The following is a 27,902-nucleotide window of genomic DNA, read 5'->3' on the forward strand; positions in this document are numbered from 1 at the left end:
GACTCTAAGTTCCTTGACAGGAGGAACCATGTCTTTTTTCCTGTCATATCTCATGAGCCTGGCTTATAGCAGGTACTCAATAAACATTTGCTAATTAAATGAATGATACTTTTTTTTTTTTTTTTTTTTAATGATAGTCACAGAGAGAGAGAGGCAGAGACACAGGCAGAGGGAGAAGCAGGCTCCATGCACCGGGAGCCCGATGTGGGATTCGATCCCGGGTCTCCAGGATCGCGCCCTGGGCCAAAGGCAGGCGCCAAACCGCTGCACCACCCAGGGATCCCAAATGAATGATACTTAAGTCAGAAAAGTATTAGGCCATTTCTGAAATTTGAGTCCAAATTCTTCGTATGCGTTTCTTTTCATAGTTGATGACAATCATATGCCAAATCCTAAACACTTGAATCGAGTAAGTAGCTACAATATATTTCTCATTGTAAAACAGAGTTTACATGAACCTCTACATAAATGATACAGTCATACTATTTAATGGTTATGTGGCTTCTGTTTGGAGTGACGAAAATTTTGAAAATACAGAGTGATGATGGTAGCATAACACTATGAATGAATGTATTTCATGATGTTTTAAATTGACTCTAGTTTTATGAGAGATGAAAATAGTTGAAGCATTTGTATTTTTTATTCTCTTTTCAGAACTCCAATATAACTGATTGATAAATCAACCACATTTCAGGAACTATCTGGCTTTTCAAAGTATACTCATCTAGGGAACCCTGGGTGGCACAGCGGTTTAGTGCCTGCCTTTGGCCCAGGGCGTGATCCTGGAGACCCGGGATCGAATCCCACATCGGGCTCCCGGTGCATGGAGCCTGCTTCTCCCTCTGCCTATGTCTCTGCCTCTCTCTCTCTCTGTGACTATCATAAATAAATAAAAATTAAAAAAAAACCAAAACAAAGTATACTCATCTAAGTAGCCTTTATGCTCTGGTATATTGAAGGCCTGAACTTATACCACCATTGAAGTGCATATTATGTTTTCTCAACATGTTTGTTGGTAAAGGTGCCTATTATGTTATCAATCAAGAAAATTTGGTTCTGAAAGTATTTTTAAAGTTTAGTCATTAGTCTATTTCAGCTGTACTGAATTTCCAAGAGAATGCAAAATCACTATTTTTATAATGATTGCCTGTTTAGTTCTAGACATCAAACACCTGCCAGGACTTTATAGATTTAAATTAGTTTGCTTAGACAAAAGAGAAGCCAGTGTGCAGAAGTTCTTGACATTTTTGTGTATGTGCCATGAAAGTGCTTTGGCAGTCTGGGAAGCCTCTGGTCCCCTTCTTCAAACAATGTTTCTGAATGTAGATGTGAAAATCCATAGGATCATGTAAAACTAAATTATAAAAACGCAATTATCAGAATATTAAAAAATTTTCTGAAGCTGTTATGGAAAACAATTCGGTGGTTACTAAAAAAAAAACAAAAACAAAACTAAGCATAGAATTAGCAAATGAGAACTATCAATTCTACTCTTAGGTATATATCCAAAGGAATTAAAAGCAAGAATTTGAATACACACTTATATGCTAGTGTTCATTATGGCATCATTCACAATAGCCAAAAGGTGGAAACTAAGTTTCTGTTAACAGGTGAATGGAAAAACAAAACATTGTATATGCACACAATGAAATATTATTCAGCTATAAAAAGGAAGTACTGATACATCTGATACTGATATGTGGATGAACCTTTAAGAATCACTTTAAGAATGGGGAAACATTAGAGAGGAAGACAAACCACTAGAGACTCCTAATTCTGGGGAACAAATGAAGGGTTGTGGAAGGGGAGGTGGGCGGGGGGATGGGGTGACTGGGTGACAGGCCCTAAGGAGGGAAGACGACAAGATGAGCACTGGGTGCTATACTATATGTTGGCAAATTGAATTTAAATAAAATTTTTTAAAAAAAATCATGCTCAGTGAAATAAACTAGCCACAGAAGGACAAATATTATATGATTTCACTTACAGAAACAGGAAGTAGAAAAGATATTACCAAGGGCTGGGGGAAAGGGAGAGTGGGTAACTACTGTTGAATAGTTAGAGAATTTTTGTTTGGAATAAATAAAAAATTTTGAAAATAGTGATGACAATTGCATGATACTATGAATGCAATTAGTGTTACTGAACTATATGTGTAAAATGACTAAAACAGCAAATTATGTGCTATATATCACTACAGTCTTAAAAATTAATAATATGCCCAAATCCATTGAATTGTACACTGTAAGTGGATGGATATGAATTATTTTGGTATGAGAATTATCTCATAAGGCTATTAAAAAAAAGAAATTTCCGATAGTAATTACCACGAAAATTTCAAAGTAATGATGAATATAAAGGATACTTTGACATCTCTACAATTCCTATAATTTGACATTAAAATATCTGTTAGTTCTATTGGTTACAAAGCCACAAGTACTGCTGGTCGTGTTCTTACTTGTTACCTACGTTTATAACTGGGGGGAAGCTATATTTTAGGTGGAGCTTAGTAAAAATAAATATACTATTTTTTTTCATTCAAGTTCACTGACCCTCTGAATTCTATCTGCAGATCTCTTGGGTTAAGATCTACAAATCTATTTCATTGAAAATAAACTACAAAGGAGGAACATTGGACTTACCTTTGATGCCTTTAATTCAACTACATACATAATTCTGGCCACCGAGACTCTGATGCGGGGCAGTATATATTAATTTAAAAAAAGTAAATGGGAAATCTATTATAGATCTTCCCCCAAACAATCATTGAATTCCAGCAGTTCTATGCAGTCACTTTAAAAGATTAGAAAGTCATTGTCTCAAGAAACCTATTATCTTTTCTTCTAATGCTGTGCCAACTGGTACATATTCCACTTTTCTTTCATCACAGGAAGCAGAGACCACAGCCATTTTCACTCTATCGTAATTGCTTGCACGGAGGACCTCTGCTGGCTCTCCAGAGCAAACATACTTCCAGCTGTAACAGAGCCAGCTCCACCAGGGTCTTGAGCAGGGATGAGTGCCTGCCTGATGGTAAAAGAGAGGATGGCTGGCTCCTTAAAGCTCATCATGTGGATGAAACTTCATACAGCGCTGATCTCAAAGGGATTCAATGTCCCTCCCTTCAGTAGGATTTTATTTTCTAGCAGATGTTTCTAATGTTCTTGGCTTTTTTGAGTAGACATCATAACGCTGCATTCTGTTTCAGAGACTTTTTACTTCTAACAGTAACAAATTGCATTCCTCCTTCAGCATATTGATTAGATACAATTAAGGTCAGGTATTAAGAATGTTCTTATTATAAGACATAGAGATTGTTTTAATAACAGTATTGTTAACCCTTTACCAACACTTTTTAAATAAATACACCAGGGATGCCGGGGTGGCTCAGTGGTTGAGCGTTTGCCTTTGGCTCAGGGCATGACCCCGGGGTCCTGGGATTGAGGCCTGCATCGGGCTCCCTGAGGGGAACCTGCTTTTCCCTCTGCCTGTGTCTCTGCCTCTCTTTCTGTGTCTCTCATGAATAAATAAATAAAATCTTAAAGTATGTAAATAAATACACCAAAGGAGATTATATTTACTGGAAACTGTCCCAGAGAATGGAAAAGAAGGCATAAGTAGGATTAAATTATGTAAATAAAGTCACTGGTGGAGTACATATTGTGGGGCTGGGGAAAAAAGCAAGAGGAATATAAGAATCCAGAACTTCTGGATTCTATAAGTTGCGTAGAAGAAATTAAAAGCAAACGAGGAAGAACAGGAGTTGAGAAGGTGAAAGGAGAGAAAAAAAAAAGGAAAACCTGAAAACCAGACTACCAAAGGCATCACTAGCAATGATTTGGAGGCTCCAGGGCTCCCTCTGCTTATGCCACCTTGCTTAAGAATACATCCCCATGTTCATTTTCTTATACTTGTCAAAAAGGAAAAGTGAAGGGACACCTGGGTGGCTCAGTGGTTGAGCGCCTGCCTTTGGCTCAGGTCGTGATCTCAGGGTCCTGGGATCGAGTCCCACATCAGGCTCCCTTCCTGGAGCCTGCTTCTCCCTCTGCCTGTGTCTCTGCCTCTCTCTCTGTGTCTCTCATGAATAAATAAATAAAATTTTAAAAAATGAGAGCCAAACATTCTACTTGCACATCCTACTTCTAATAACACACCTAATGAACAAAACACTGTGATCCTTAATCATCTGTGCAGTTCTCCTTATCCTTAATGTTGGCTTGAGATTTCAAGGGGCTGAAATCACACTGCCACTGACTTTCTGGTTTATGCTACTACTAGGGCCAAAGCGTCTGGGAACCTGACCAGGTTAAGCACCAGGTATGATCAGCATATTTTACTGCATGGTTTCCTGCTAGTGAGGTCAGGGTTTGAAATCCATTCTGCGGTTCTTACATATGTTTTGTTTCTCTGTCAGTTTCTCATAAATTTGGGCTGAAATATGCAGATGGTATATGCATATTCATTCCGACTTTTTGTAAATTACTTCAGGAAAGTCTGAATCATTATCATACTTGGAGAAAACGCAGTGTCTGTGTCCTGATAGAGAATGATGAGCAAAATGCCCAGCAGCCCAATTTATATGAAGCTCTAAGTCAGAATAGCCTGTAGATAAATTTTCTATTAAGAATATTGTCTCTGGGATGCCTGGGTGGCTCAGCGGTTGAGCGCTTGCCTTTGGCTCAGAGCGTGATCCTGGAGTTCCAGGATTGAGTCCCATATCAGGCTCCCTGCATGGAGCCTGCTTCTGCTCCCTCTGCCTCTCTCTGCCTCCGTCTCTGTGTCTCTCATGAATAAATAAATAAAATCTTAAAAAAAAAAAAGAATATTGTCCTCAGTGACTCTAGTCATTCAAAACTACAGATGAGTCATCTGATCTAAGTTGAAACAGTGGTTTCTAATTTCTCAAAGTGGCAATGGGCATCATTCCATCATTTGTGTTTCTTGCTAGTATATAAACATCAGCTTCCAAATATTTGCCTATAATTTCAGCTTTAAATTAAGTATCTTCTGCATTCCAGAGAAATGTAATTTTTGGAGAGTGAGTGAATCAATACATAAGGACAATTTTAATACTGACTTAATTTCATAAGGATCAGGATTTTGTGATTATCTTATCCTTCCACATGACTCCCTAGAATGTTCAAGTGCTAATAACATTAATAACAATAATAATAATTTCACTCAATGTCACCAAGATTCAGTTTTTTTTTTTTAATCTATAGAATGGGGCATAATATCTATCTCATGATAGTACTGTGGAAACAAAATGAGAGGTAAGGTACTTAAATGTAGCACAATACCTGGGACAAGACAGATGTTCAATAAGTGCTGAACCTGAATTTGAAATCAAACTATTTTACTTCCTCATCAAGAAGATGGATATGTTAACTACCCATTCCAAATGAGTCAAAATACCTTTCTCATTTTAGAGAGCTCTGGGTGTTCGTCTATACCTCCTAAACTAACATACATATATATGTGTGTATATACATATGTATATTTTAATTTATAATTACCTATTAATTAGGTACATGTGTTATGTACATGGAATTTAGGACTGAATCCTGAGGTGGTCAGATTTTATTTTAAATTGTTCCCTGAGGTGATTATGTAAGAGCCTGTTTACATAATGCAAGACAAAAATAGCTTTGCTGTTTTTCAGCAACAAATTCTCTTTTCAAGCAATAAAATGTTTCTTAAATTGATGTATGTGATAATGAGGATATTTAGCAACTGGAAAATGAAAAGCAAGAGAAACACAATAATGTGATTGATCTAAATGAGACACTCCCTGAATATAGTAGGTATTGATTTACTAGTAGAGAATACTAAAAGAGTATCATTCATAGTATTTCTTTGCTTTCAAAATGTTTTCTCCTTTCATTAATCATCTTTATGAAGTGTGATTATTTTCTTGTATCAAAGATTTCTTAGGTTACTGCATGCTCAACTTGGCCTTCTATTTTTATACATGGAATTGCATGCTTTAAAAAATAGAGTATGGTTAAAAAAGCCTGTGGGTTTTTTTTTTTTTTATGGGGAGAAAAATATGAACAAAATCCTTTCATGCAAATACTCAAAGATAAAGAGACTAAAGCCATTTTTCTTTCTTTTTTTTTAAAAAACCATTTTTCTTTGAGGTTATTTGCTATGGATCATAAACTCCAAAATACATTTATTTATTACTTTCAAAAACCCCCTTTCAAATTATCCATAATTATGATCAATTATTTTTAAGATCACAACTATGACAGAGCATAACAGCCTCTACAAAACACAAAATTAATTTGAGATTTGGTCATTTTTCTTCATGAATTTGTATTTATCCTTTTATTTGACCAAAATGATTTGAGTCCCTATTATAATATGCCAGGTATTTTGGGGGAACATATCAATTCTAAAACAGGTTATGATCAGGATTATAGATTTGAATCTATAGATTATAGATTGAGTGTATTCACTTAGTTAGCCAGATTAGCTCCTCCTTTTCTTTGCCAAGTATACACAACCCAAACTACAATCCTAAACAGCCTCCATTTACATAAAAATTAAAAATCAGACAGATAAAATTTAAGTTTATCTGCTATCTCCCAGATCTCTAGGGCTTTAAAAATTAACAGAAGACATAATTACAGCAAGATGTACGTGTGTGTGCTAATGTTTGCTTATGTAAAAACAATTTTTGGTTTCATGTGGACTAGGACTACAGATGGGAACAGGAGAGAACTTTTGTTTTTTATTTTATATTCTTTTGCACTATTTGAATATTTGTACCATTTGTTTGTGCACATATTATTTCCGGTTCTAAAAATTGTGGCTGAAAACATTAGGGATGTTTTAGCAGTAACAGAATAAAATGAAGAACTGAGAAAATCATCTAGAAATCGTTTCTTAATTTTCTGTGGAAACTAAGAATTCTACTTGTTATTAAAAAAGCAGCAATATTTTTCAAGCATGGACAAGCCGATGTCAAAAAAATAAGGTGTGGGAATTATATAGAATTAGGAGGGTATTTTTTTGTTGTTGTTGTTTGCTTTTTAAAGGTTTTTTATTTACTTGACAAAGAGAGAGCACAGCAGGGGGAGCAGCAGCAGGAGAGGGAGAAGCAGGGAGCTTAGCAGGGAGCCTGACATGGGTCTCCACTCCAGGACCCTGGAATCATGACCTGACCTGAAGGCAGACAATTAACCAACTGAGACACCTGGACTCCCCTCGAATTAGGAGGTTTAAAAGTGTTCCTACACTATGAACAAAGTGTAATAGTCAAGCACCAGGCACTGATGTACAATATTTTATAAAATGTTATGCCTCAGACTCACTCTGCTGTGTGTCATGTAAATGGATGAAGTTGCCCTGTGTCTCTCAGTGCTACTAGGTAGCGATCCTCATGACCCACTGACTAGTGAGCTAGAAATTAGCAAAACTTTTGACCTGTACTCAGAGGAGCAGTTCATCTTGGGGCAGTTCACTGCACCTGTGACTTCAGACTTCATTCTAAATTGCAGACTCAACCTTGAAAGTTCAGCATGACAGATCTTAAAAAAACCAAAACCAGAACTCCTCCAGAGTCAACCCTAGCAGAGCCAAGGAAGCAAGAAATAAGAAATCGGTGTGTGTGTGTGTGTGTGTGTGTGTGTGTGTGTGTGTATGTTTGTTCTGGGAGTACCTGCCAGCAGAAAAGGCTTTGCGTATTTTTTCTTTTCCTTTGCTCATACTTTTTAACTTCTAAGGATTAATAGTTAATTTTGGAATAAATTGCTCTCACATTTTCTATCTGAACTACAGATCTGTCTTGGTACCCTTGTATGAAAAAGCCTGGTATGTTTGGAAGTAACTATGAATTTAGGGAAAAGCTGGAATGTTTTAGACATGCAAGTATCCAGGTTAAATCAGCATTTTCACTAAGAAAAGGTGTGCATTCACAACAATAGGCCAAGAGTAAGCTCATGGCAGCATTGAAAATGAGAGAGAAAAAGTATAGCCATAAATATGGAAGAATAATTTTTGGTTTGTATAGCCATAAAATAAAATACCATCTAGCTGTTTTAAAAAGGATAAAGCAGATGACGTAGATCTGTTTGTGCTACTTCTATATATTTCTGGATATAATATAGACATATATTAAATAAAAGAAGGCAAGGCTTAGAGCCAAGCATAAAAAAATAATCTCTTTTGTGTAAATAATAAAGGATATATGTATATTTTCTGCTACGTGATTTTCTTTTTGAAAGAACAAGTCCTCTTTTGGGAGAGGGATTAGGTATCAATGCACAGCTTAATTATTATTTAATTATTATTATAATTAGCTTAATTAATAATAATAATTATTATTATAGCTAAACTATGTACATGTCCTTATTTTAAAAAAATGTTTATAGCAACTTATCTGGTGGAGGACTTACTGGCCATTTAAAAAGTTTTAGACTGCTCATGTAGTCTAAATTGTAGACTTAAATCTTTCAGGTGGAAGTTTAATTAGCAATGCTAAAAACAAGGCTTAGAGTAGTTTTCAATATTAGTTCCTTATCATTCTCCTGCTCATGGAATGCTCTCCTAAAAATAACTCATTACCGGATGTTGTGAAAGATGTTGCCATTTCTAAAAGAATTAATTTGTAGGAAAATACTACTGCATAATAGTTACACTTCAGGTGTGACCTCCAAACAGAGATAGGAAATATGGTTGAGGTGCCTATCTAGAGAAACTTGTAATGTTATCCAACAGAGGTATCTCTTCCATTTTTCTATAAAGAATCAATGGTTTCATTATGAAAGTGAAAAAGTCTAATTAAATCACAAATGCTACAAGGGGAGGATTACCTAGTATATTTCACAAAGGAGTGGGTATGACCAAGTTTTGCTTAGCATAGTGTGAGCACACCAACCCTCTAGATTTTTCCTATACCTTGCAATTCTGAATTACTTCTTCCCCAGATTGCTACTGAACATGAGGACAATGGTGGTGAGCCTTGTCTGTCCATCCAGCCATCTGCTCCATTGCCTTTGAATCTGCCTGCCTTATAGCTTGCCCAAGAGTTAACAATCCATATCTGATCATGGTAAGAAGGAATTATAGATACAAGAAGGAAAAACTCATTAGGGAAAGAGTCAGCAACAAGTATAATTGTTGATTCCTTCCTGCCTGAGAAGAATCCACCCCGATTCTTCTTTGTTTGGATTTTTAAATCCATTACATTATTAAGGGGGACATTTTTTGAATTATTTATAAGCCAGAATAACATGCTTAGCCATTTAAATCAATATTATTGAACCAAGTTGGTTGTGTTGTATTCAAGTGTTCTTTTTTCTTAAATGGAAATTGCTTTTTTTTTTCTGATCACAGTGGTCATTGTAAAGCATTTACATAAGAAAATGTAAAGAAAAGTCAAAAGAAATAAAAACAACTTCAAACACATCACTGCCATTATAAACCATTTTAAATGTCTTGCTACATAAGCTTTAGACTTTTTCTTATGCATATATACACACGTATATGTGAAAAATGTAGTCATCCTTTACAATTTTACAGTCTTTGACTTGGTTTTATTTTTAGCAATATATTGTGAATGTCTTTCCATATTATGTATGTGTTTATTTTGACATTATCCTGAAGACTTGTAACATGTTTTATAGCCTTACTGCTGTCATACTCTGCCATATTATAGTAGTTACAGAAATATGTTGAATGTTTTGTCACTACATTGCCTCCTGGTGTGAGACCCAAGGAATTTAACGAAAATCCCCTACCCCTGGACAAGCAGAGCAGGACTAACTCCATCTTGTGCTACACCCGCCGTCTCATGTATAACCCCCACATGACCTGCTTATTGCTTAAGGCACTCCCCCACCTTAGTCAAGCTGCTGAGCACACCCTTACCTGAAATGGCTCATATAGGAACGCGGAACCCCTAGCCGTCAGAGAATGTAAACCCCGCCTTTTGCCCGCCAAACCTGCGGGCCAATTCTGACCAGAATGATAGGCTAGTTCAAACGGTCACTATAGGGTAAATTGTAAATCAATTGGCCACCTGCGTGAGGACTGACATGACTGCAACTTTCTGTGTGTTACAATCTCATTGGCCACTGGCCCCTATAAGACTGCTACGCCTATTAATCTAGGTCCAAGTCCCTGCTCCGTTGTGTAGGGTATACTTAGACCCAAGCTCGAGCTTGCCAATAAACCCACATGTGCTTGCATCCAAGTAGGCTCCTTGGTGGTTTCTCGGATTTGCAATCTTGGGCACAACACTGGTTTCTCCTGAATTTGAGTTCTCTGGCCGCTCATTTTTATCTATCTCTTCTGCATTCTGCAAGTCTTTGCTTTTAACCCCAACTCTCTTCTTAGGACTGTTTTTATTTTAAATATAATTAGAATGGTTTGGGAAATAAGAGTAGGTAGATTCCAAGTAAGAGCTTAAGTCAAGTATGAAAATATCAGGCCACAAATTCTGATTTGACTACTCAGACATATTCTTAGATGTGTTGTAGAGACTTTAAAGTTCTAAACAAGTGTGATGACTGCCTGGGCAGCTCGCTGGACTTAGTTAGTTCTCTCACTGGTGCTAAAAAACCTTTTTGTTGTTCTTACTTTACTTTCATAACTTGCTTTAAAAAGATAGTTCACACCTAAATAGAATATTATTACTCACATGGATCATGAAGCAAGTATCAGGTCAAATTAAAAAAAATAAAATATCAAAATGCATAGGGTTAATCAGATTGGTTTTAGACACTGGATAATTCGAGAGGAAATAAAACAATTTATTTTAGGTCTTGAGAATATGAAATATCTATAGCATGTACCCAAACTAAAATTGTCTCACTCCCATATAATCATTTAGTGTGGCTTATTAGAAAGTATTCACTTAATGTTTCTTTTTTTTAAAATTTTTTATTTATTTATGATAGTCACACAGAGAGAGAGAGAGAGGCAGAGACACAGGCAGAGGGAGAAGCAGGCTCCATGCACCGGGAGCCTGACGTGGGATTCGATCCCGGGTCTCCAGGATCGTGCCCCGGGCCAAAGGCAGGCGCTAAACCGCTGCGCCACCCAGGGATCCCTCACTTAATGTTTCTAATGGTTCCTTTGTATGGATCATTTTAATTCTTTAAGCCCATTTCTTCATCTTAAAATTTGAGATAATAATTTCTGTCTTACAGGTTATAGTAAAGATCAGTTGGAATAACATCTGTAAAAACACTGTGTAGAAATATTAAGTTGTATATAAACGTAAGGTTATGTTATCATATCGTAAGTAGAAGAGATCCACTCAATTACATATAGTATTGATATGCAAAATTTCAAGACAAATCTATGAGTATAATGACTTAGAGAGGGGAAGACGAATGAACTTGACAGTATGCTTAACTGGCATAGTTCAGAGCCTTAGAAATCTGATGTATTCCCCCATTTTGCCAGTGGCTTTCATGATAACCTTGAACATAATGAATTTTTTCACAATGTCATCGAAAAGGCTGAGATCTTATACAGCATTGGCCTTAGTCTGGGTTACTCAAAATTGATGATGCAGAAACTGATGGAATGTACTAACTAGGTACATTGTCAAAAATTTCCATTTGAATCCTCAGTTCAAGGATACTTTGGGATACTGTGTACCCAAGTATAGGTATGTGCATAACTATTTGAGAGGGAAGAAGAAATGAAAACTCCTATTTATTGGGGAATTGATATATGCGGGGTATCCTATTACATTTTTGGCATATGTTACTTCATTTATCTACAGCAGAGCAGGAAGAAAAAGGCACACTTGATACAGGAAACAGGATGTGCATAGGCAAGGTATTCCTTTGTATAGTGGGTCAGCATGCAGTAGCGAACAAAGCCTAGAACAGTGAATCTGAGTTACTTCCTCTTCTTTGTTTCCTTAGTGGACTTTTTTTCTTAGTGAACCTCTAATAAATATGAAATCAGTTTATAAGTGGGCAGAGAAAAAGATGAGAAACAAAGAGTTACAGGCAATACCCTGATAGATAAGTCATCATAATAGTTTAAAAGTTGAACTTTATCCCTTAAGATTTTATTTATTTATTCATGAAAGCCACAGAGAGAGGCAGAGACACAGGCAGAGGAAGAAGCAGGCTCCCTGCGGGGATCCTGAAGCAGGACTCCATCCCAGGACCCCAGGATCACACTCTGAGCCAAAGGCAGACATTCAACCGCTAAGCCACCCAGGTGCCCTAAAAGTTAAAACTATATAATCAACTGATCTAACTATAGATTTTCAGGAATAAATTGTTAAACTTCTTTTTACCTAAAAGAAGAGAAATACAACATTTGGAAGCTCAGCTAATAATTCTTAAGATAGTAACACCTACTGTGCTTGCTTTGTGCCTCATGTGTGTCGTTTCTTTAGTACTCATGGTACTTAGAGTGATAGCCCCCTAAAGACGGTCACATCTTAATTCCCAGAACCTGTGCATATGTTATATCATATGGCAAAAGGGACTCTGCAGATGTGATTAAAGATCCTGAAGTGGGGAGAGGATCCTGGATTATCCAGGTGAGCCCCAAATCACAGGGATTCCTACAGTGAAAGAGGGAGACAGGAGAATTGGTGCCAGAGTGAAGCAACATGAGAGAAGACTGGAACTTTTGGCTTTGAATATGGAGGAACGGGACAGTTTCTAGAAATTAGAAAGTGCAAAAATTGGGATATTTTAAAAGAAAAGATCAAATTGGATCTTGTAGAGAAATAAATTAACAACATTTGAAAATACCTGACATGAAAACGTTTGAGTTCTTAAGCAGTTGTAGGCTATTCTAAGAATGCTCAAAATGGGCATGGCACTCAGAAAACAATAAAAGAAATCCAGTGAACAGATAAATGCATAAATATTTAATCAGCATATGCATATACATATGTGTTTTAAGATCCAACTTTGAGCAATGTGTCTTCAAATATTTTGGAGTCTATGTTTGGATATTACCATCACTTTAATTTACTAGAGGCTTCTTTGTGAGGTGAGGAAGTGCCGTCTTTGTCTTATTCCTAGACTTCTGTCCATGGTTTTAGCTTCCTGGACAGAAGTGGTTTAGCAATGGTGGTTAAGAACCTTGGCTTTGGAATCTCAATACCTGAGCTTGATCCCAGTTCACCTGTATGACTTCAGTCCAATTATAGTCAAGTTTGGTGCCTTCATTTTAAAATGGGCATCATAATGTTTACCTCTTGTTTTAGTAAGGATCAAAAGCCAAAATGTATATACGCATTGCCTGGTCCATAGAAAGTACTCAAGAATGGTAGCCATATGAAATTCACATTTATCATCACAGACTGTTGTTTCTGATGTCACCCAGAAAGTATAGCATCCAAGTTAGATATACGACTTTTTAGATATCATCCTTCTAGAAAATGGGCAGAAAAATAATCACTATAAAGTATTTGAATCTCATATGTGCTTTACTTAGTTTATAAGGCTTAAATTCATCTTCATCTTTTTAATGATTTTGGTCCTTGGGAACTTGGGGAATGAAGGAAAGATCAGATTTTAAACTTTAAGTGAGAAGATGGAGAAGAGGGGGCAGTGGCTTCCACTACAGTTAGTCTCATCAGAAGCAAAGAAGGTAACTCATTTTTAATGAGCATCTACTTTGTGCCAAATGCTTTACATATATTAACCCACTTAATCCTCTTGGCAGCCCTTTGGAAGTGGTATGAAGCCCACTACTTTATATGAGAATGAAATGAATCACAGGGAGAACAGGTAACTTTTTCAAGGTCACATGGGGTAAGCTGGGGTTCAAACTCAGAATACTATGTGGCCTTCATATAGGACTGCTTTTCAAAACAGTCCTGAATGATTGCCATGATTAAGGAAGAAAATGCATGTTACTTACTGGGAATGAGTTATGATTTACACTGAAAGAGGTTATTGAGTGCCAAGCCACACATTGACATAATTTTTGCAATTATTATGTTACATTGTAAAATAATTTTTCTTTGACAACATAATCAGCCCATTCCTAGAGTGCCTTCTGTCAGCTCTTTGCTTCTCATTATGCTACTATGAAGACAGACTAAATGGATACAGTATAGCATATACAGGCAATTTTTAAAGCAAGTTTTCTTCCATGCCGGTCAATAGATTTTTTTCACCCCATCTAGGAAGATTACAATTCAGAGATCAAGGAGTCACTAACATTCAGTTTTGGAGCTAAAAATCCTCACAGAATCCAAAGGTGGACTTTCTAATTTGTTCCAGAATAACAGTAACCATCAGTCAGATCCTCAGAACCACCTGAAGAGATTTACTTGACTATAGGATTGTCACACATAAATATTTCATAGGTAAAATACTTCATATTTCATTATTGACATTTCTCCTTGCTTCCCCTTTCAAAACAGAAATTTGTCAAGGATCATTTGGCATAGGATTACAAATAAAGCAAAAAGAATTCATTTGTTTCTATTATGGCATATGCTGACTGTGATTACTATGTAAATAATTTAATTTTTTTTCAATTTTATATTGATTCTAAATAACCAAGACTCTCTATTAAGTTTTCTTTTTTTTTAATTTTTATTTATTTATGATAGTTACAGAGAGAGAGAGAGGGAGGCAGAGACACAGGCAGAGGGAGAAGCAGGCTCCATGCACCGGGAGCTCGACATGGGATTCGATCCCGGGTCTCCGGGATCACGCCCTGGGCCCCTCTATTAAGGTTTCAATGGTGACTTACCATTGTCTTCAACAGAGAAGTAGAAGATATCTTTTGTTACTTTGCTTCCTTCATTCAACATATACCAGATCTTCCTTTCATCCATGTCAGCTAATAAAAGAGCAAGTATCACTCATCATGTTGACTCAATAGAAAATGAGTATGATAAGAACTTCAATGGGTTAAGGCATGAAAATACTACAATAAATGAATTTTAAAATTATTAAACGAATACAAATCTAACTTAAAAAATGACTACGTGAACATAAATTTAATTTTTTCTTAAAATTTTTTTCTTAAAGTTGCACAGGCAAAACTAGAATGTTAGTTTAAAATTTTGTTCCTGTGCTATGTGTATGATCTGTAGGATAATCTACAACAAGAAAGACACTCTAGTTAAGCATGTTTTACAACATCCTGGCCCTCTATGGAGAACTGAGTCTATCTGGTTTAGGTTTACTGTACAAGCATGGAGCTTGGCATGATGATGGTTATTCATTAACTATTTGTCAAAATAAATTTAAATAACTGCTGCATTTCTAAGAAAAAATAAAAAGGGAATAAAATCATGATTTTTAAAATTACCTATTCTCTTGGATTTTTAACAATTTTTCACTTGGTCTATATTTGTGTGTTTTGTATAGATAACTATTAGTATATTAAAGATAATTTTGCATTTTAATTATTCTTATAAGAATTATACAGATAATTCTTATAAAAGTACCTATGATTTTATTGGCTTTAGAAGTAATTCTGAAAATGTAACTAAACTATTTTTTAAACACTCTTCTAAATTTTAACTCTATTTAGGTATATATGTATCATGTGTAGAAAATTCCATGTATCTCTTCATATCTCATGCATAAAGCTACATGAAAAAGTTTTAAGACAGTGTAAAGAGCTGGCAAAGACAGCAGGTGTCACATCTCCTGGGAAAACAGAGGAACCTGCCTCAAGTTCACTTTTAGTAGTAATGACAAATATATTTTAAAAAGATCTTTAAAGCACATCCTTCTACACACTGAGGAAAATTTGGTTCTATGCTTTTTTTTTAGATGCATAAATTACATTTGAATAGTACAATAAAATGTGCAGTGTAATATTTATCTCCATAATCTAAATATAAAATATCTTCAGAAATCTAAACTTGCTGATAAACTATGAAAACAATCCCTAGATATGTGATTCTTAAAATTAGAAATTAAACTGATATCAAAATTAATGTAATCATATATTATAATGATAGTTCAGAAGCAGAAACTGTCCACCTGTGTTCTAAAATTTTAAGGCATAACTACTAGCCTTACTAGATATCTGAGGGTTAAATGCATATCCTGATGAAATGGCTGCAAAAGGACTAGTTGCCTTTTTTTGGTTATCAGAATAATCTCATATTCCACCATATTTCATTAGAATCAGAATCATTCTGCCAATGGGCTGAGGTTGGGACAATTTTATACAGAATTGGGAGATTTGATTTGCTAAAGGAGAGGGACAGAGGCATCAGGGACATTGTTACTAACCTTGTGTAAACACTCGAGTGCTCTCGTTTCCAAGACCAGTGTTGATAATGAAGCCATGCTCTGGTCCTCTGGTCACTTTATACTTCAGGAACACATGGAAACTGTCTTGATACTCTGCCCTCAGGGACCTGCTGGTAATCAGGAAGCTCATGTGTCCAGTGTGAAGGCACTTCAAGGCTGATGCCCCTTTGTTAATGGCAACCTGGGGGAGCCTGTTGTCTAGAGGATTTATATGGATCCTCATTACTTGAGGTTTGTGTGTCTCTAGGACAGGGTCTGGGAAAACATAGAAATCGGCATGAGTTCCATCTGTCACAGTCAAGGGAAACTCTTCAGTTGTCTCACTGCCATCATGCCAGTAGCTAATAAGGTTCTCATTCAGGTCCTGCTTGGTGAAGGTGGCCGCAGGATGGCTGCCATTATACAAGATCCTGCCATGGATGGGAAGCTGGGTGATAGTAAAGAGGAGAAGATGATCTGGAGTATCCTCATCTTCCCCTGTTAACTCGAAGGGAGTGATCTGTTTGCTTTCCCCTTCCTGCAGTATTAATTTATGGATGGTCAAGATAGGCTTCTTATCATCTACCTCTGTGATAAAGATCCTGAAGGTCTGGAACACAGTGTTGAGTCCATCAGTCACTTGAAACTCAAAGCTGTCCATCTTTATCTCATCATTTGAAGTGTGGACATAGACTATTTTGTTGCTAGCCAACTGAAGCTGAGTGAAAGAGGCAACGGGCTTCCCTGGGTGGTCAGAGCTCTCCAAGTGCCCCAGGCTAGGGGCCCGTGTGATTCTGAAGTGATGCTGTTCATTATGGCTGTTGATGTCACTGGTGCTAAACAGATTGGTGGTAAGGGCCACTCTGCCACCTTCAGTCAGGGTAAGCCCTTAGCCAACCACCTCAGGGAAGACCTTGTTTAAGCTGCCAATAGTGATGTAGAAGTAGTGGCCTATCAAAGGGTTAATCCCATCAGTCACATCAAACTTGATAATGTCAAGAACTCCTTCTTGGCCTGTGTGGGTATAACAGATGAGGCCTCTGTCAATCTCATCCTGGGTAAAGTTCATCCCTAAGGTGAGGTTATTCCTCCCCTCCCCTCTGGGTTTTCTCAGTCTCTGTAGAAGCCCTTGTTGAGGCTCTGAATGGAGGACAAAACTGAGGCTCTTTTCATCAGAGTCAGGGTCTGTGGCCTTAAGGATCCAATTTGTGATGACCTTGGTGTGTCCATTCTCTACTTCCAACCCATCATTGATGGTCGGATGAGGGGTTTCATCATCCACCAGGATCACCATAATGGGTACCTTCCTGTGGATGGTGTGTTTGCCATCACTCAGCCAGACCTCAGAACTATCTTCCGTGGTCTCAGAATCATCATGCTCATACACAATTGTGGAGGCCTCCTGGATCTCCTGTAAGGTGAAGCTGTGAATAGGCTGGCTGCCTGTGGCCAGCTGCTGTATGATTCGTCCATGCTGAGGGAGCACTGTGAGCTGAAAGTGGAGCTCATTTGGTGGAAAGTCAGCATCTGCTCCATTGAGCAGTGTGGTGTCTATGACAAGGCTCATCCCCTCTAATACCACAAACTCACCAGCAAAAAGTTCAGGCTGCTCATCATTGGTGGGTAAGATGGTTATAGGGAAGAAGACATTTGGGGAGAAGTTGATGCCATCAGAACAATGAAAGGTGAATTGATCTTTCTGTGGCTCTAACCCCTTGTGAATACTCTGTACATAATTGATATGCCTCACTTGGACATCTCTGATGGAGAAAGCACTGATGGGGCTACCAGCCCATGATTCTTTTGAGCCAGGAGCTGGTGCAATATTTTCCAGGTAGCCAGAGGCTGGCTGACCAGTCACTGTGCATAGGATTTTATCTTGGGATGTGTCCACATCTTCAATGCTTAGATGTTGTAAGGTCAAGGGACTCTTCATGCCTTCATCAACAATATGGGACTTCCCCACCAAGACTGTGGGTGCCACATTGTCCACAGGCAGCACGACCACTTGCACCTGCACTCTCTTTACTATGCTGTCTCCCACCACCCATAGATAAGAATCAATGGAGAGGGTGAAGCTGAAGGCATCATGTTGTTTCTGGAAACCAACTTCACCTCCTGTGTGGAGATAGACTACTACCCTGCTGATGAGATCCTCTTGGGTGAATTGTTCTGCAGGTAAACCATTCACTAGAAGAGTCCCAATTTTGGGCTATCCTCCATAATGAAAGATAGCATCAAGTCACCTGTGCCTTTCTTTTTGCCTTGTATGACGCCTATGGTGATCTCAGTGGCTCTGCTCTCTAGTACATCTATGGAAACATCTAATATTGGACTACCTGTAATAGAGATCCTGGGACTTTTGTCAGCTACAGTGGGATGCACGGAAATCTGGACAGTGATGGGTATGTGGTACACCATGTCACTTATCTCCAGATTGAAGGTGTCATTGGTGGTTTGGTTTCTCCTGTGTTGGTAAGAGACATTCCCATTAACAATATCAGCTTGCATGAAAAGTTCCCCTGGAATCATATCTTTATTTAAGTAATGCAGGTGTCCATGTTGGGGACCCCAGACTAATATGAAGGCAATCTGGTCAACATCTATGTCTGGGTCTTTGACATCCAATTCATTATTACTGAGGATAAAACTTTCTCCCTCTAAGACAGTAAAGCCTCTGTTGGTGACTTCTGGAGGCTGATTGTCCACAGACTTCAGGAATAATGTGAATGTGCCAGGTACAGTGTTTCCTGCAGCATCCTCCACTTGGTAGGTGAACAGCACAACCCGTGGTACAATACCCAGCTTCTTCCATGGGGGCTGGTAGGCAACTTTGTAGAGATTTAGCTGGGCCTGGGTGAATTGCGTGATGGGTGTATCTGGTGAGTCAGTTAGCACAATTTCTCCAGCCCGTACTTGATGGTTGTCATCTGTATCAGTTGGGGGTGTCAGTAGGGTGTACCACAGCTTCTGGTCATCCGCGTCTTGGTCTATATAATGGAGGAATTTCTTCTGGAAGTGAGTGAGTCTGTACTGGTGCACAGTCATTTCTAGGGTAGTTTCTGGAAATAGTTCTGGACTCTGCAGATCCACTGGTTGAACTTTAATGGTGAATAAGTGCTGGTTAGATAGATTGGGTGGGTCATGGTCATCCTGTACATGGAAAGTCATCTGGGCCATTACAGGTTGAGGGCTATGGGGTCCAAGATGGCAGTAGAAGAGTTTCCCTTCCATTATGTCTTGCTGAAGCCACTCAGTCACCACCTTCTCATAAAGTCCTTCTTTTTCCACATAATACCAATCTTCATCTTCAGGATAGAGAGGTGGTTCAGCCTGCCGCAGCAGCATCTCTCCTGGGTGCTGACTTGAGTAGGAGGAGCCAGAGGTCAGATCCCCCTCTTTTTCTTCCTTTTCTCCTTCTAGAGGCTGGTCCTCCAGCACAAAGTGGATAGTTGAGTCATCAGTCAATATCAGTAGCACTCAGGACAAAGGGGGAAATCTGGACCACCTGTCCTTCTGTAACTGGGAGTGCAATGTTGGCCTTGACCTTTGGTGGTTCATCATCGACAGGTATGATGGTGACAGGGAAGAGGAATTCCACCTGGTGGTGCCCATCCTGCATCCAGAAAATGATACTGTCACTGTAGGTGTTGCTGCCATCATGTCGGTATACCACTCGCCCTGCTGCCAGGTCCACTGGTGTGAAATGCTCATACCCACCAGGTGCTCCCAAGTACCACCAGCTGCCCGTGTCTCAAGCCCCTTACTACCGTTACTGTCACTTCTTCCAGGTTATCATCATCACTGATCTGAAGGCTGTGGCTGCTGGACAGGGGCTTTAACTGATCTTCAAATAGCAGTAGTCCCTGGTTATATCTAGCCACTGGGGCCAGGGTGTTCATGGGCTTCATTATCACCGTGAAGGCAAAGGGGTCTGAGGTGGCGCCGCCTCCATCCACCACCTCCAGCTCCAGCTGGAAGAGGTGCTCTGAATTCAAGTTCTCTGTTGGGGGCTGATAGGCAATTTGCAGTTCCCGCAGTTCCCGCTGGGTGAAGAAAGAAACTGGGAGACCCAGGGGGTCATCGGTGCTGACCACATACCCCTGCTTCCCTGGTGTGGTTGTGGGGGCACTGAGAATGTTGAAGACCAGGTCATCAGGGTCAGACTCCGTGTCCTCTGCAGCCAGTGCCTCAGGGGTTAGGGCTGTTAGCAAGAACTGATTGACCTCATTGTCATCAGGGCCCCAAAACTGGGCCTGGGCGCAGTGTTCTCTACTCCGTCGCGGATGCTCACCAGCAACTGGAGGTGCTCCCGCGGCCGCACCTCCACTGACCCAGCGCCTGTGTCTTCTGGCCCTAGCAGCGCCGCCATCAAGGGCACATAGTCCCAGCTGGGCGACGGGGTGGCGGCGGTATGCTGGTAGCGCACGCCGGCTCTGACGGAAGCCTCACAGTCCCTGCCTTCGCCTCTGGGGACAGGAGCCCCCGTGGCGTCCACCAAACGTCCATACCTGGGCAGTGGGCCGCCCTGGGGAGGAGGAAGGGTGAGCCGGCACCTGCGGGTCCCAGAGGTTCCCCAACGGTTCACCGGGGCGGCGAAGTCCAGCACGCTCCCGTCGATGGCTTGGCTCCAGCCCCGCAGCTTCTCCACCAACCAGGGCCTGTTGCGCGTCACCAGCTCCGGCTGGGGGAAGGTCAGGTCCGCAGCCGGCGTGAAGGGATGTGCCGGCGTGTAAGTCGGGGCGTCGTAGCGCAGGTGCAGCCGTAGCCGAGCGCGACCCGGGCTCGCGGAGCCAAAGTGAGTGTACGGGACCTGGTGGGGTCCGAAGGCGCTGGGGAAGCGGCCGGGGGAGAGAGAGAGCAGGGCGTCCAGCACCGTCCTCGCACCGGTCCCCGGGCTGCACTTGAATTACCAGGGCCCGGAGCGGGTCGAGCCAAAGCGAGCGGCCCACGGGAACCCGGAGTCCAGGGTTGGCGATCAGGATGCTGGCGGGGTCGGGGCTCCTGCGGGTCAGTGCGCCCCAGGTGGGCCGGTAGAGCGCAGGGGGGGGGGGGATTCGGTCCCGGATGAGGGTACCTGTCCCTGCAGCACCGGGCAGCTCAGGAACGTGTAGGCAAGCGCCGCGACAGGCTGCCGGGGCGTCCCAGCCGTGGGTCCTTGCCGCTGGGATGCCTGGAGAGCACCCGACCCGAAGAGGGCCGGCCCAAGTACAGGTGCGGGCTGGGGAGCAGGTGGCCCTGTCCGCTGGGAGCCGAGGCGCGGACTCAGAGCTTCAGCTGTGGCAGGTAAAGGCAGCGGGGAGAACGGGCTCCGCCCCCATCTGCCCCGCCTGCGTCTTGAGTCTCTCCCGGGCTGACTCAGGGGCCGCCTGGAGACGCCCCAACACCGGGGACCCTAGCGAGAGTGCCGGGGTTCGCCCCCGCGCTCCTGCGTGCGGGAGCTGCTGCCTTACAGACCTTCGTGCCGCAGGGGTCGTCGGCCTCCGTGCAGCCGTGCAGCCCGGCGGGCGGCCTCAAACCAGCTGCTCGGGATACTGTCCCCGGGAGCCCCCAGGAGCCCCCAGGAGATTGTCCTCTAGGACCGGGAGCCGGATCGCGACTGTCCCCAGGTCGGTCCTGCGCGTGGAAGACCCGGCGCTCCTGCGGTCCATTCAGCCCGGAAACGGGGTTTCTGATGGGGGGGGGGGGGTACCGTCCCCCTTCCTTACCGCTGACAGGCGCGTGCTTTCTAGCCCAAATTGAGTCTTACTTCGGACATGAAAGAAGCTAGTGGGAGCTATTTTGCAAATAGGATTTTCTAGCTGCCTGTGGATTGAAGCCCCTTGTTCCAGACCTTGTAATTAGGTGCTTCCAAAATAACCCTGGCGTTTTTCTTCTGCTCAGTTCTTAAGGAAAAAAGATTAGCGTCCAGGTTGGTGACCTTGAATAGCTTTTAAAATCTGTTTCTAGTCAGTGGGTCTCACCTACCACAATCCCGTGTGCAGGTTGGCTTCCTTCCGGCTTTTTTTTTTTTTTAGATTATGGTTTCCGTATCTGGTCAACAGTGGCTCCCTCTGAGTTTATTAGACATGCTGTTTCCTAAATACTTTCTTTGTAGAAAAATATATAGTAGCCAGAGGAGAGAATGTCAAGAGAAACAGTAGCAGAGAAAATACCCCAGGTACTTGGATCAACCTCTGTGAATTAACTTAACACTTGGAATGGAATTAGGCTTTCCTTGTGGCTTTAAGGATGCCTGTCTTCCCTGGGTGTAGTGTTAGCTACTTAGTTTCATATTCCTTTTTTATTTTTTTTTTAAAGTATTTATTTGAGAGAGAAAGCGGGCGCTGATGCACAAGTTGGGAGGGAGGGGCAGAGGGAGAGGAGAAAGAGAGAGAGCGCAGCAGACTCCCTGTTGAGTGCAGGGTAGGGGGTGGGGCTCAATCCCAGGACCCTGAGATCTTGACCTGAGCCACCCAGGTGCCCCTTCATGTCTTTTTTTGTTGTTATTAAATATTAGAGGTGCCCGTTTAGGCACAAGGTAGACTAATCTTTCCCTGTAATTGAGATGGTAATGTGCTTTCTTAGGCAATAATCTAACGTGAGATTATTATTTCCAGCTGTGAGTCTCACAAGAGACTCACAAGTCTCTGAAAATAGGTGTGTCTGAAACTGCAGTGGTAAATATGGCTTAAATGGGGGACTATAGATATATACGATGTTATAATTTGATAATTAGTTTGTTTTACTCTGTTGCAAGATGCCAGTTTTCTGCATTTCAGCAGCAGTAGCAGCACTGACTCCCAGAGCAGAAATAATCTGCTATTGGCTTGAAAACCTTAATATTCTCTTTAAATATTTAATTAGCCAGTGAAGGGTCCATGGGTCTATATAATCCACTGACGTGGAATGCCAGTACACCTCATTAGCACAAATTTGTTCATATAATTGAATATTAAGAGACAGTAAATTTGAAACAAAATGTTTAGCCTAATTATGCTAGTCCTGTGTATCTAGAAATTGTTTTAAAAAATATTTTAAACTGAAACAGGTAAAATTCCATTGTAAATGAAAGAGACATTCTATTTCATAAAACTATTACCTTGTCCAAAGGATGGTTTTTCTAGAATAGAGCTTTTTTTTGCATATACTAAACTTCACCAAATGAATATTCCTGTACAAGTATAATTTTGGTTCCTGTCCAAGCATCACTCACTCTGGGCAACTATGTTGTCCAAGTGCTATTTTCATTATAGGCAGAGATGGGAGTAGGCACCCAAGATGACAAACTCCTAGGTGTTTATTTCTGTCCTCTGATCCTCCACCTATAGGTACCATTCTCTCTACTGTTCTTCTGTTCTTCCCTACCAAGTTTCTTGAAAGTGAGGTTTTTGTTTTTCCTGCTATCTAGAGGACTTACTCTGCCACTCACTCTGCCACTTCACTCACTTAGAACAGATGTCTGGCTTCCACTTTAAAGACATCAAAAAAAAAAAAAATTCTATGTGAGTTCATTACTAACCTCCATGTGGTAAAATCCCATGACTAGGTCTCATCTTGTTCGTTTGCCACACCCTTCTGGTTTTCCTCCTCCTTCTCCATTTAAGTCTATCTTCTTCAGGAAGCCCTTTTCCTATGCTCCCCAAGCCATATTAAATCTGTAGTTATGCATTTGTAGATAACCTGAGTAAGCTGCATGAGAGCAGGGGGCATGCAGTGTTGACCCCTGATAGCCAGTGCTGATGCCAAGGATTGGCACATAGCAGGTACATAAAAGTATTTGTTGATTGAATGAATAAAAGATTGAGAAGTAGTAATCGATGTACTGCGAAGTCTAGGTGCCAGGCAAAGAAGAAACCAAAGCAATGCGAGTAGTATAGGGTAACTTCTTTTGTAACTAAACCCGAGTCCATCTACCCAATGTATAGCAAAGACAACCATTGAGACGTTGGGTTGATTCTGGAGGTGGCCAAAGCAGGGGAGGGCGAGAGCCTCAAACCCACCTCCCTGCAGGAGGAGAGTCAAGGTGATTTAAAAGCATATGAAAAAGGTCTGGGTGAAAGTTGTAGCTTTAGCAGTCCTGTTAACCCTTTGGTTACCAGTCTCAATCCCCATTGTCTTGGGATTATTGCTCATTCTTGAGGGAATTGGGATAATGACCCTTCTGCTTCCTTCCTGCTAAAAATGGGGCAGAGATCAGGATTAAAGGAATGGAAACTTTTTGTACTGATTTAGAAATCTTTAGTTCTAAGTTGAAAGCCAATATTTTACATTGCCAGGATTTTTGTACCTTGGTTAATAGTTCTTATACTATTTTATCTAGAGCCTTAGGGTAGATTTGTTATAACCAAGTAGCTCGTTGTACTTGTCCATGGATGTCTTTGGACCAACTCTAAATAGTAGTTACAGGTCCACCAGAGGCTTGCTGGTCCAAGCAGGGTTCCTTTTGATATTCATTTATTCTGTTTTTCCAGTTTATTTGGGTCTCCAGGAGGGTTTAATTTCCATTAATGCCCAAGGCTTTGGATGCTGCTTGTGTGACTTTTGCCACAAATGCAGCTCCATTGTCGCTCTAAATTGTTAGTGGCAGTCAAAACCTAGGAATGATTTTGCTTAAAGTGTTTTAACAATTTCTGAGGCCTTCCGTGAACAGCATGGAAAAGCTTCACCAAAATCTGTAAGGTTGTCTATAAATACTAGCAAATATCATAAGTTTACTTGTTGTTTTTGGCATCATGGTAGGATCTACCTGCCAGGCTTCTCCAGGCTTGGTGTCTCTAAGTTGTAAACCATTTAGAACTGGTAGGGGCCAAGTCTTAGGATTGTTTTTAGCACACATGTCACATTTTTAAATGGTTCTCTAAAGATTGGGACGTGCAATATAGTTCTGGATCCATCAAAGAGTAGCATCTCACCCATGATAGATACTTTGGGGAAATACGGTTAAATATTTCTCCCATAAGACATCCTGGGGGTAAGGATTCATTGTATTTCCAGCTGGGTTTAATGCCAACATGTTGTTTAAATCCCCATTCCTTGGTTCTTCCTGGGTCCTCCAAGGACTATTGTGGTTTGATACTCTAGTTAAGTCTATGTCTGGAACTAAAGCCATTAGAGAGGGTTTTGGATCTTTGTCCAGGCTTCCAACTTGGTAGCCTGATCTGCCCAGCTGTTTCCTTGGGCGAGCAGTCTGATTTCTGGTGTTCTCAGCAGTGGACAATAGCTGATAGGATCATATCCAGCTCTTAATGGTCTTTGATTGATAGAACTGTTCTTATCCATAAACATCTCAAAGTCTGGATTTTTCCAGTGGCAGATCCATCAAATCAGGATGGCTGGCATGAACTTGCTCAATTTTCTATAGGTCTCTGGTGATATTTGAGTGGTTTATATGGCAACAGGCATGAAGATGGCCTAAATTTGGGCCATTGTGCAGTTTTTCCTCCGAAGTTTATTAAGTTGTCTGGCTTCAGTTTGCAGGGCTTTAGGAAAAAGAGCAGCAGTTTTGTTTCTCTATGATTCCAAGTTGAAAGAATGGGAGAGAACTGGAAATATTAGTGTGTCGAGTCTTGGCCAGATATTTGAAGAAAGTAGAAGTATTTGGAATCCAGCTCAGTTTTAGAGGTGAGGAAGCACTCTGTAAACAGCTAATAAGAACTAGAATCTAGCATCCACAAAAGTGTGTTTTGCGAAACAAAATGTGTTGTCATTTTGAGAAATCCACACCATTTCTCTAAAATGACCCTCCTTTCCAAAGATAGCTAAATTAGGACTAAATTGCTTAAAAAATAATTTGTAAAATGTTTGAAATAAACTTGGCCTAATTATTTACCTAAGTGCAGCAAAATAGTGATTGACATATAGGTTTTTTGTTTGCTTGTTTATTTTTTTAAAATCTGTTTTCCTGGAACTTTTCCTAAGAAATTTCAGATCGAACTTCTAATAGCCTTTCAAGGTTAAGAGGCCAAGCTAAATACTTGCCATCAGACTTCACCCGCAATACCTAGAGCTTTGGGTGAATTCCTCTCTTCTTGAGGTCTCCAAAATAGCCTGAAGTTTCTGTACCTGCTGGGAAGTGACCTTCCCTATTCACGTGGGAAAGCTGCCGGTACCCCTATAAGCAAGGTATCAGGCCAGTTTTTCCAAAGGGCTTTATTGGTTCCATAAAGTCAACCTTAGTTCCTGAAAGCTGACTGGTCTGAGTCCATGCATATCTCCCTCAAATAGGACATTTGGGTCAAAGTCTTGGTAATATAACTAATGTTTCCAATTGTTTCCCGACATAAGGAGAACAGATTCTTATTAAACTTTTGTAAATAAATTCATTGCTATGGAAATAGAAAACTATTCACTGGGACTTTCTGAATTCTGGAGGATCAGGTAGGGAGAAAAAGATACATGTTTCATATTTGTTTACAAAGTAATGTTTTACCAAATTTCTATAAATCATAGATTGCCTTAAATCTGGAAGAACAAACATTAGAGAACCAGCAATGTTTCAAACAAGAGTCTGTTTGAACACAGTTTTCCCATTAGATCCACAAATTCTTACTCGGTTTAGTTTTATGATCTCAAAGGTATCCGAGACCTGTAATTGTTATTATGATGCAACTGACAAGGAAATTCTGTGACATACAACACTTTAATAATTAGAATTATAGGTCATAACATTGTACCAGGACATATCAAAACCTTAGAATTTTATAATTTCTGGGACATTGATAGCAATCACCCCTACCGTATAACCTAAGGAGGTTTATCATCACTTATTTGACAAGGCTTCCCATGTAATTTGACATACCAAATCAACAAGCCTAATTATTTAAAAAAACAAAACAAAACACTTCACTTAGAAGTTCAATTCTGGAAAGTTTGTCAGAAATATCAGAAGGCTTAGGGGTGCCTGGGTGGCTTAGTCAGTCGGTCGTCTGCCTTCTGCTCAGGTTATGACCCCAGGGTCCTGGGATCCAGCCTGCCTCTCCCTCACCCTCTCCCTCTGCCTGCAGCTCTCCCTGCTTATGCTCTCTGTCAAATAAACAAAATCTTAAAAAAAAAAAAAAGTATCAGCGGCTTTAAACAATATGCCTAAATAGGATTAGATCATTACAAACCTTAATATTTATGTATTTAGGCAAGGTGGCAATAAGATTCTAAAGGCAAGTGCAGAGGGTTGCATAGTTGTTTCAACTTTAATTAATCAAAGACCTAATAAAGATAAAACATAGGCACTTTGTTTTTTTTCTAGGCAGATTAAAGATAAAGAAACTTTGCAATTTAGACTGATCTAAAAACTGTCATTTTAATAGAGAGAAAAGCCAAATTCCAATCCCATACTGCTGTACTTCTGATATGAAGACTCATTCAATCCAAGAGGGTGAATTTTTGAAAATTACTCAGTCTCTTCTGGTATCCTCCCTCCCCTGTCCCATGCTGATGATGTTGAGGCGAGGACTCCGGGGCACTGCGAGGACCTGCGTGCCTGTGACAGGTGCTGGGATGTGCGGACCAGAATCCCGATCAGGAACAAAGGGCTCTGGGCTGTAGGAATGAGGCCAACAGTTCTCAACTCCCCAAAGCCAGACCTAAGACAATTGCCTCGCCTAGGGCATGCCCTCCCCCAGGTGGTCACGTTCAATGGCTGTCCAACCTGAGGACACAGAAATCCAGCCCTTTTGTCCCAGGCTAGGGTAGTTCTGAAGGGTGATCCAATGTTTGGAGCTC

General features: G+C 40.5%; 1 protein-coding gene and 1 long non-coding RNA gene across 7 annotated transcripts in view; one reads left to right on the top strand and one right to left on the bottom strand.

Moving 5' to 3' along the window:
- Positions 1–14,567: 14,567 nt before the first annotated feature.
- Positions 14,568–22,123, bottom strand: FREM3 (FRAS1 related extracellular matrix 3). 2 transcript variants are annotated; one of them, XM_077846153.1, is made up of 2 exons: positions 16,203–22,123; positions 14,568–14,790 (listed from the first exon to the last, which is right to left on the bottom strand). In XM_077846153.1, the coding sequence occupies exon 1, from the start codon at positions 19,548–19,550 to the stop codon at positions 18,393–18,395; it is 1,158 nt and encodes a 385-aa protein (XP_077702279.1). In that variant the 5' UTR covers positions 19,551–22,123; the 3' UTR covers positions 14,568–14,790; positions 16,203–18,392. Both variants share the same exon structure in this region, with proteins under 2 accessions (XP_077702279.1, XP_077702280.1).
- The window catches only part of LOC144282475 (uncharacterized), a 134,612-nt gene continuing 127,568 nt past the window's right edge, over positions 20,859–27,902 (top strand). For all 5 annotated transcript variants that reach the window (XR_013350908.1, XR_013350907.1, XR_013350909.1 and 2 more), the window contains exon 1: positions 20,859–21,000. This is a non-coding gene — a long non-coding RNA (uncharacterized LOC144282475). The remainder of the gene's footprint in view (positions 21,001–27,902) is intronic.

The sequence above is a fragment of the Canis aureus genome, chromosome 13, assembly GCF_053574225.1.
Source record: "Canis aureus isolate CA01 chromosome 13, VMU_Caureus_v.1.0, whole genome shotgun sequence".
Taxonomy (NCBI): domain Eukaryota; kingdom Metazoa; phylum Chordata; class Mammalia; order Carnivora; family Canidae; genus Canis; species Canis aureus.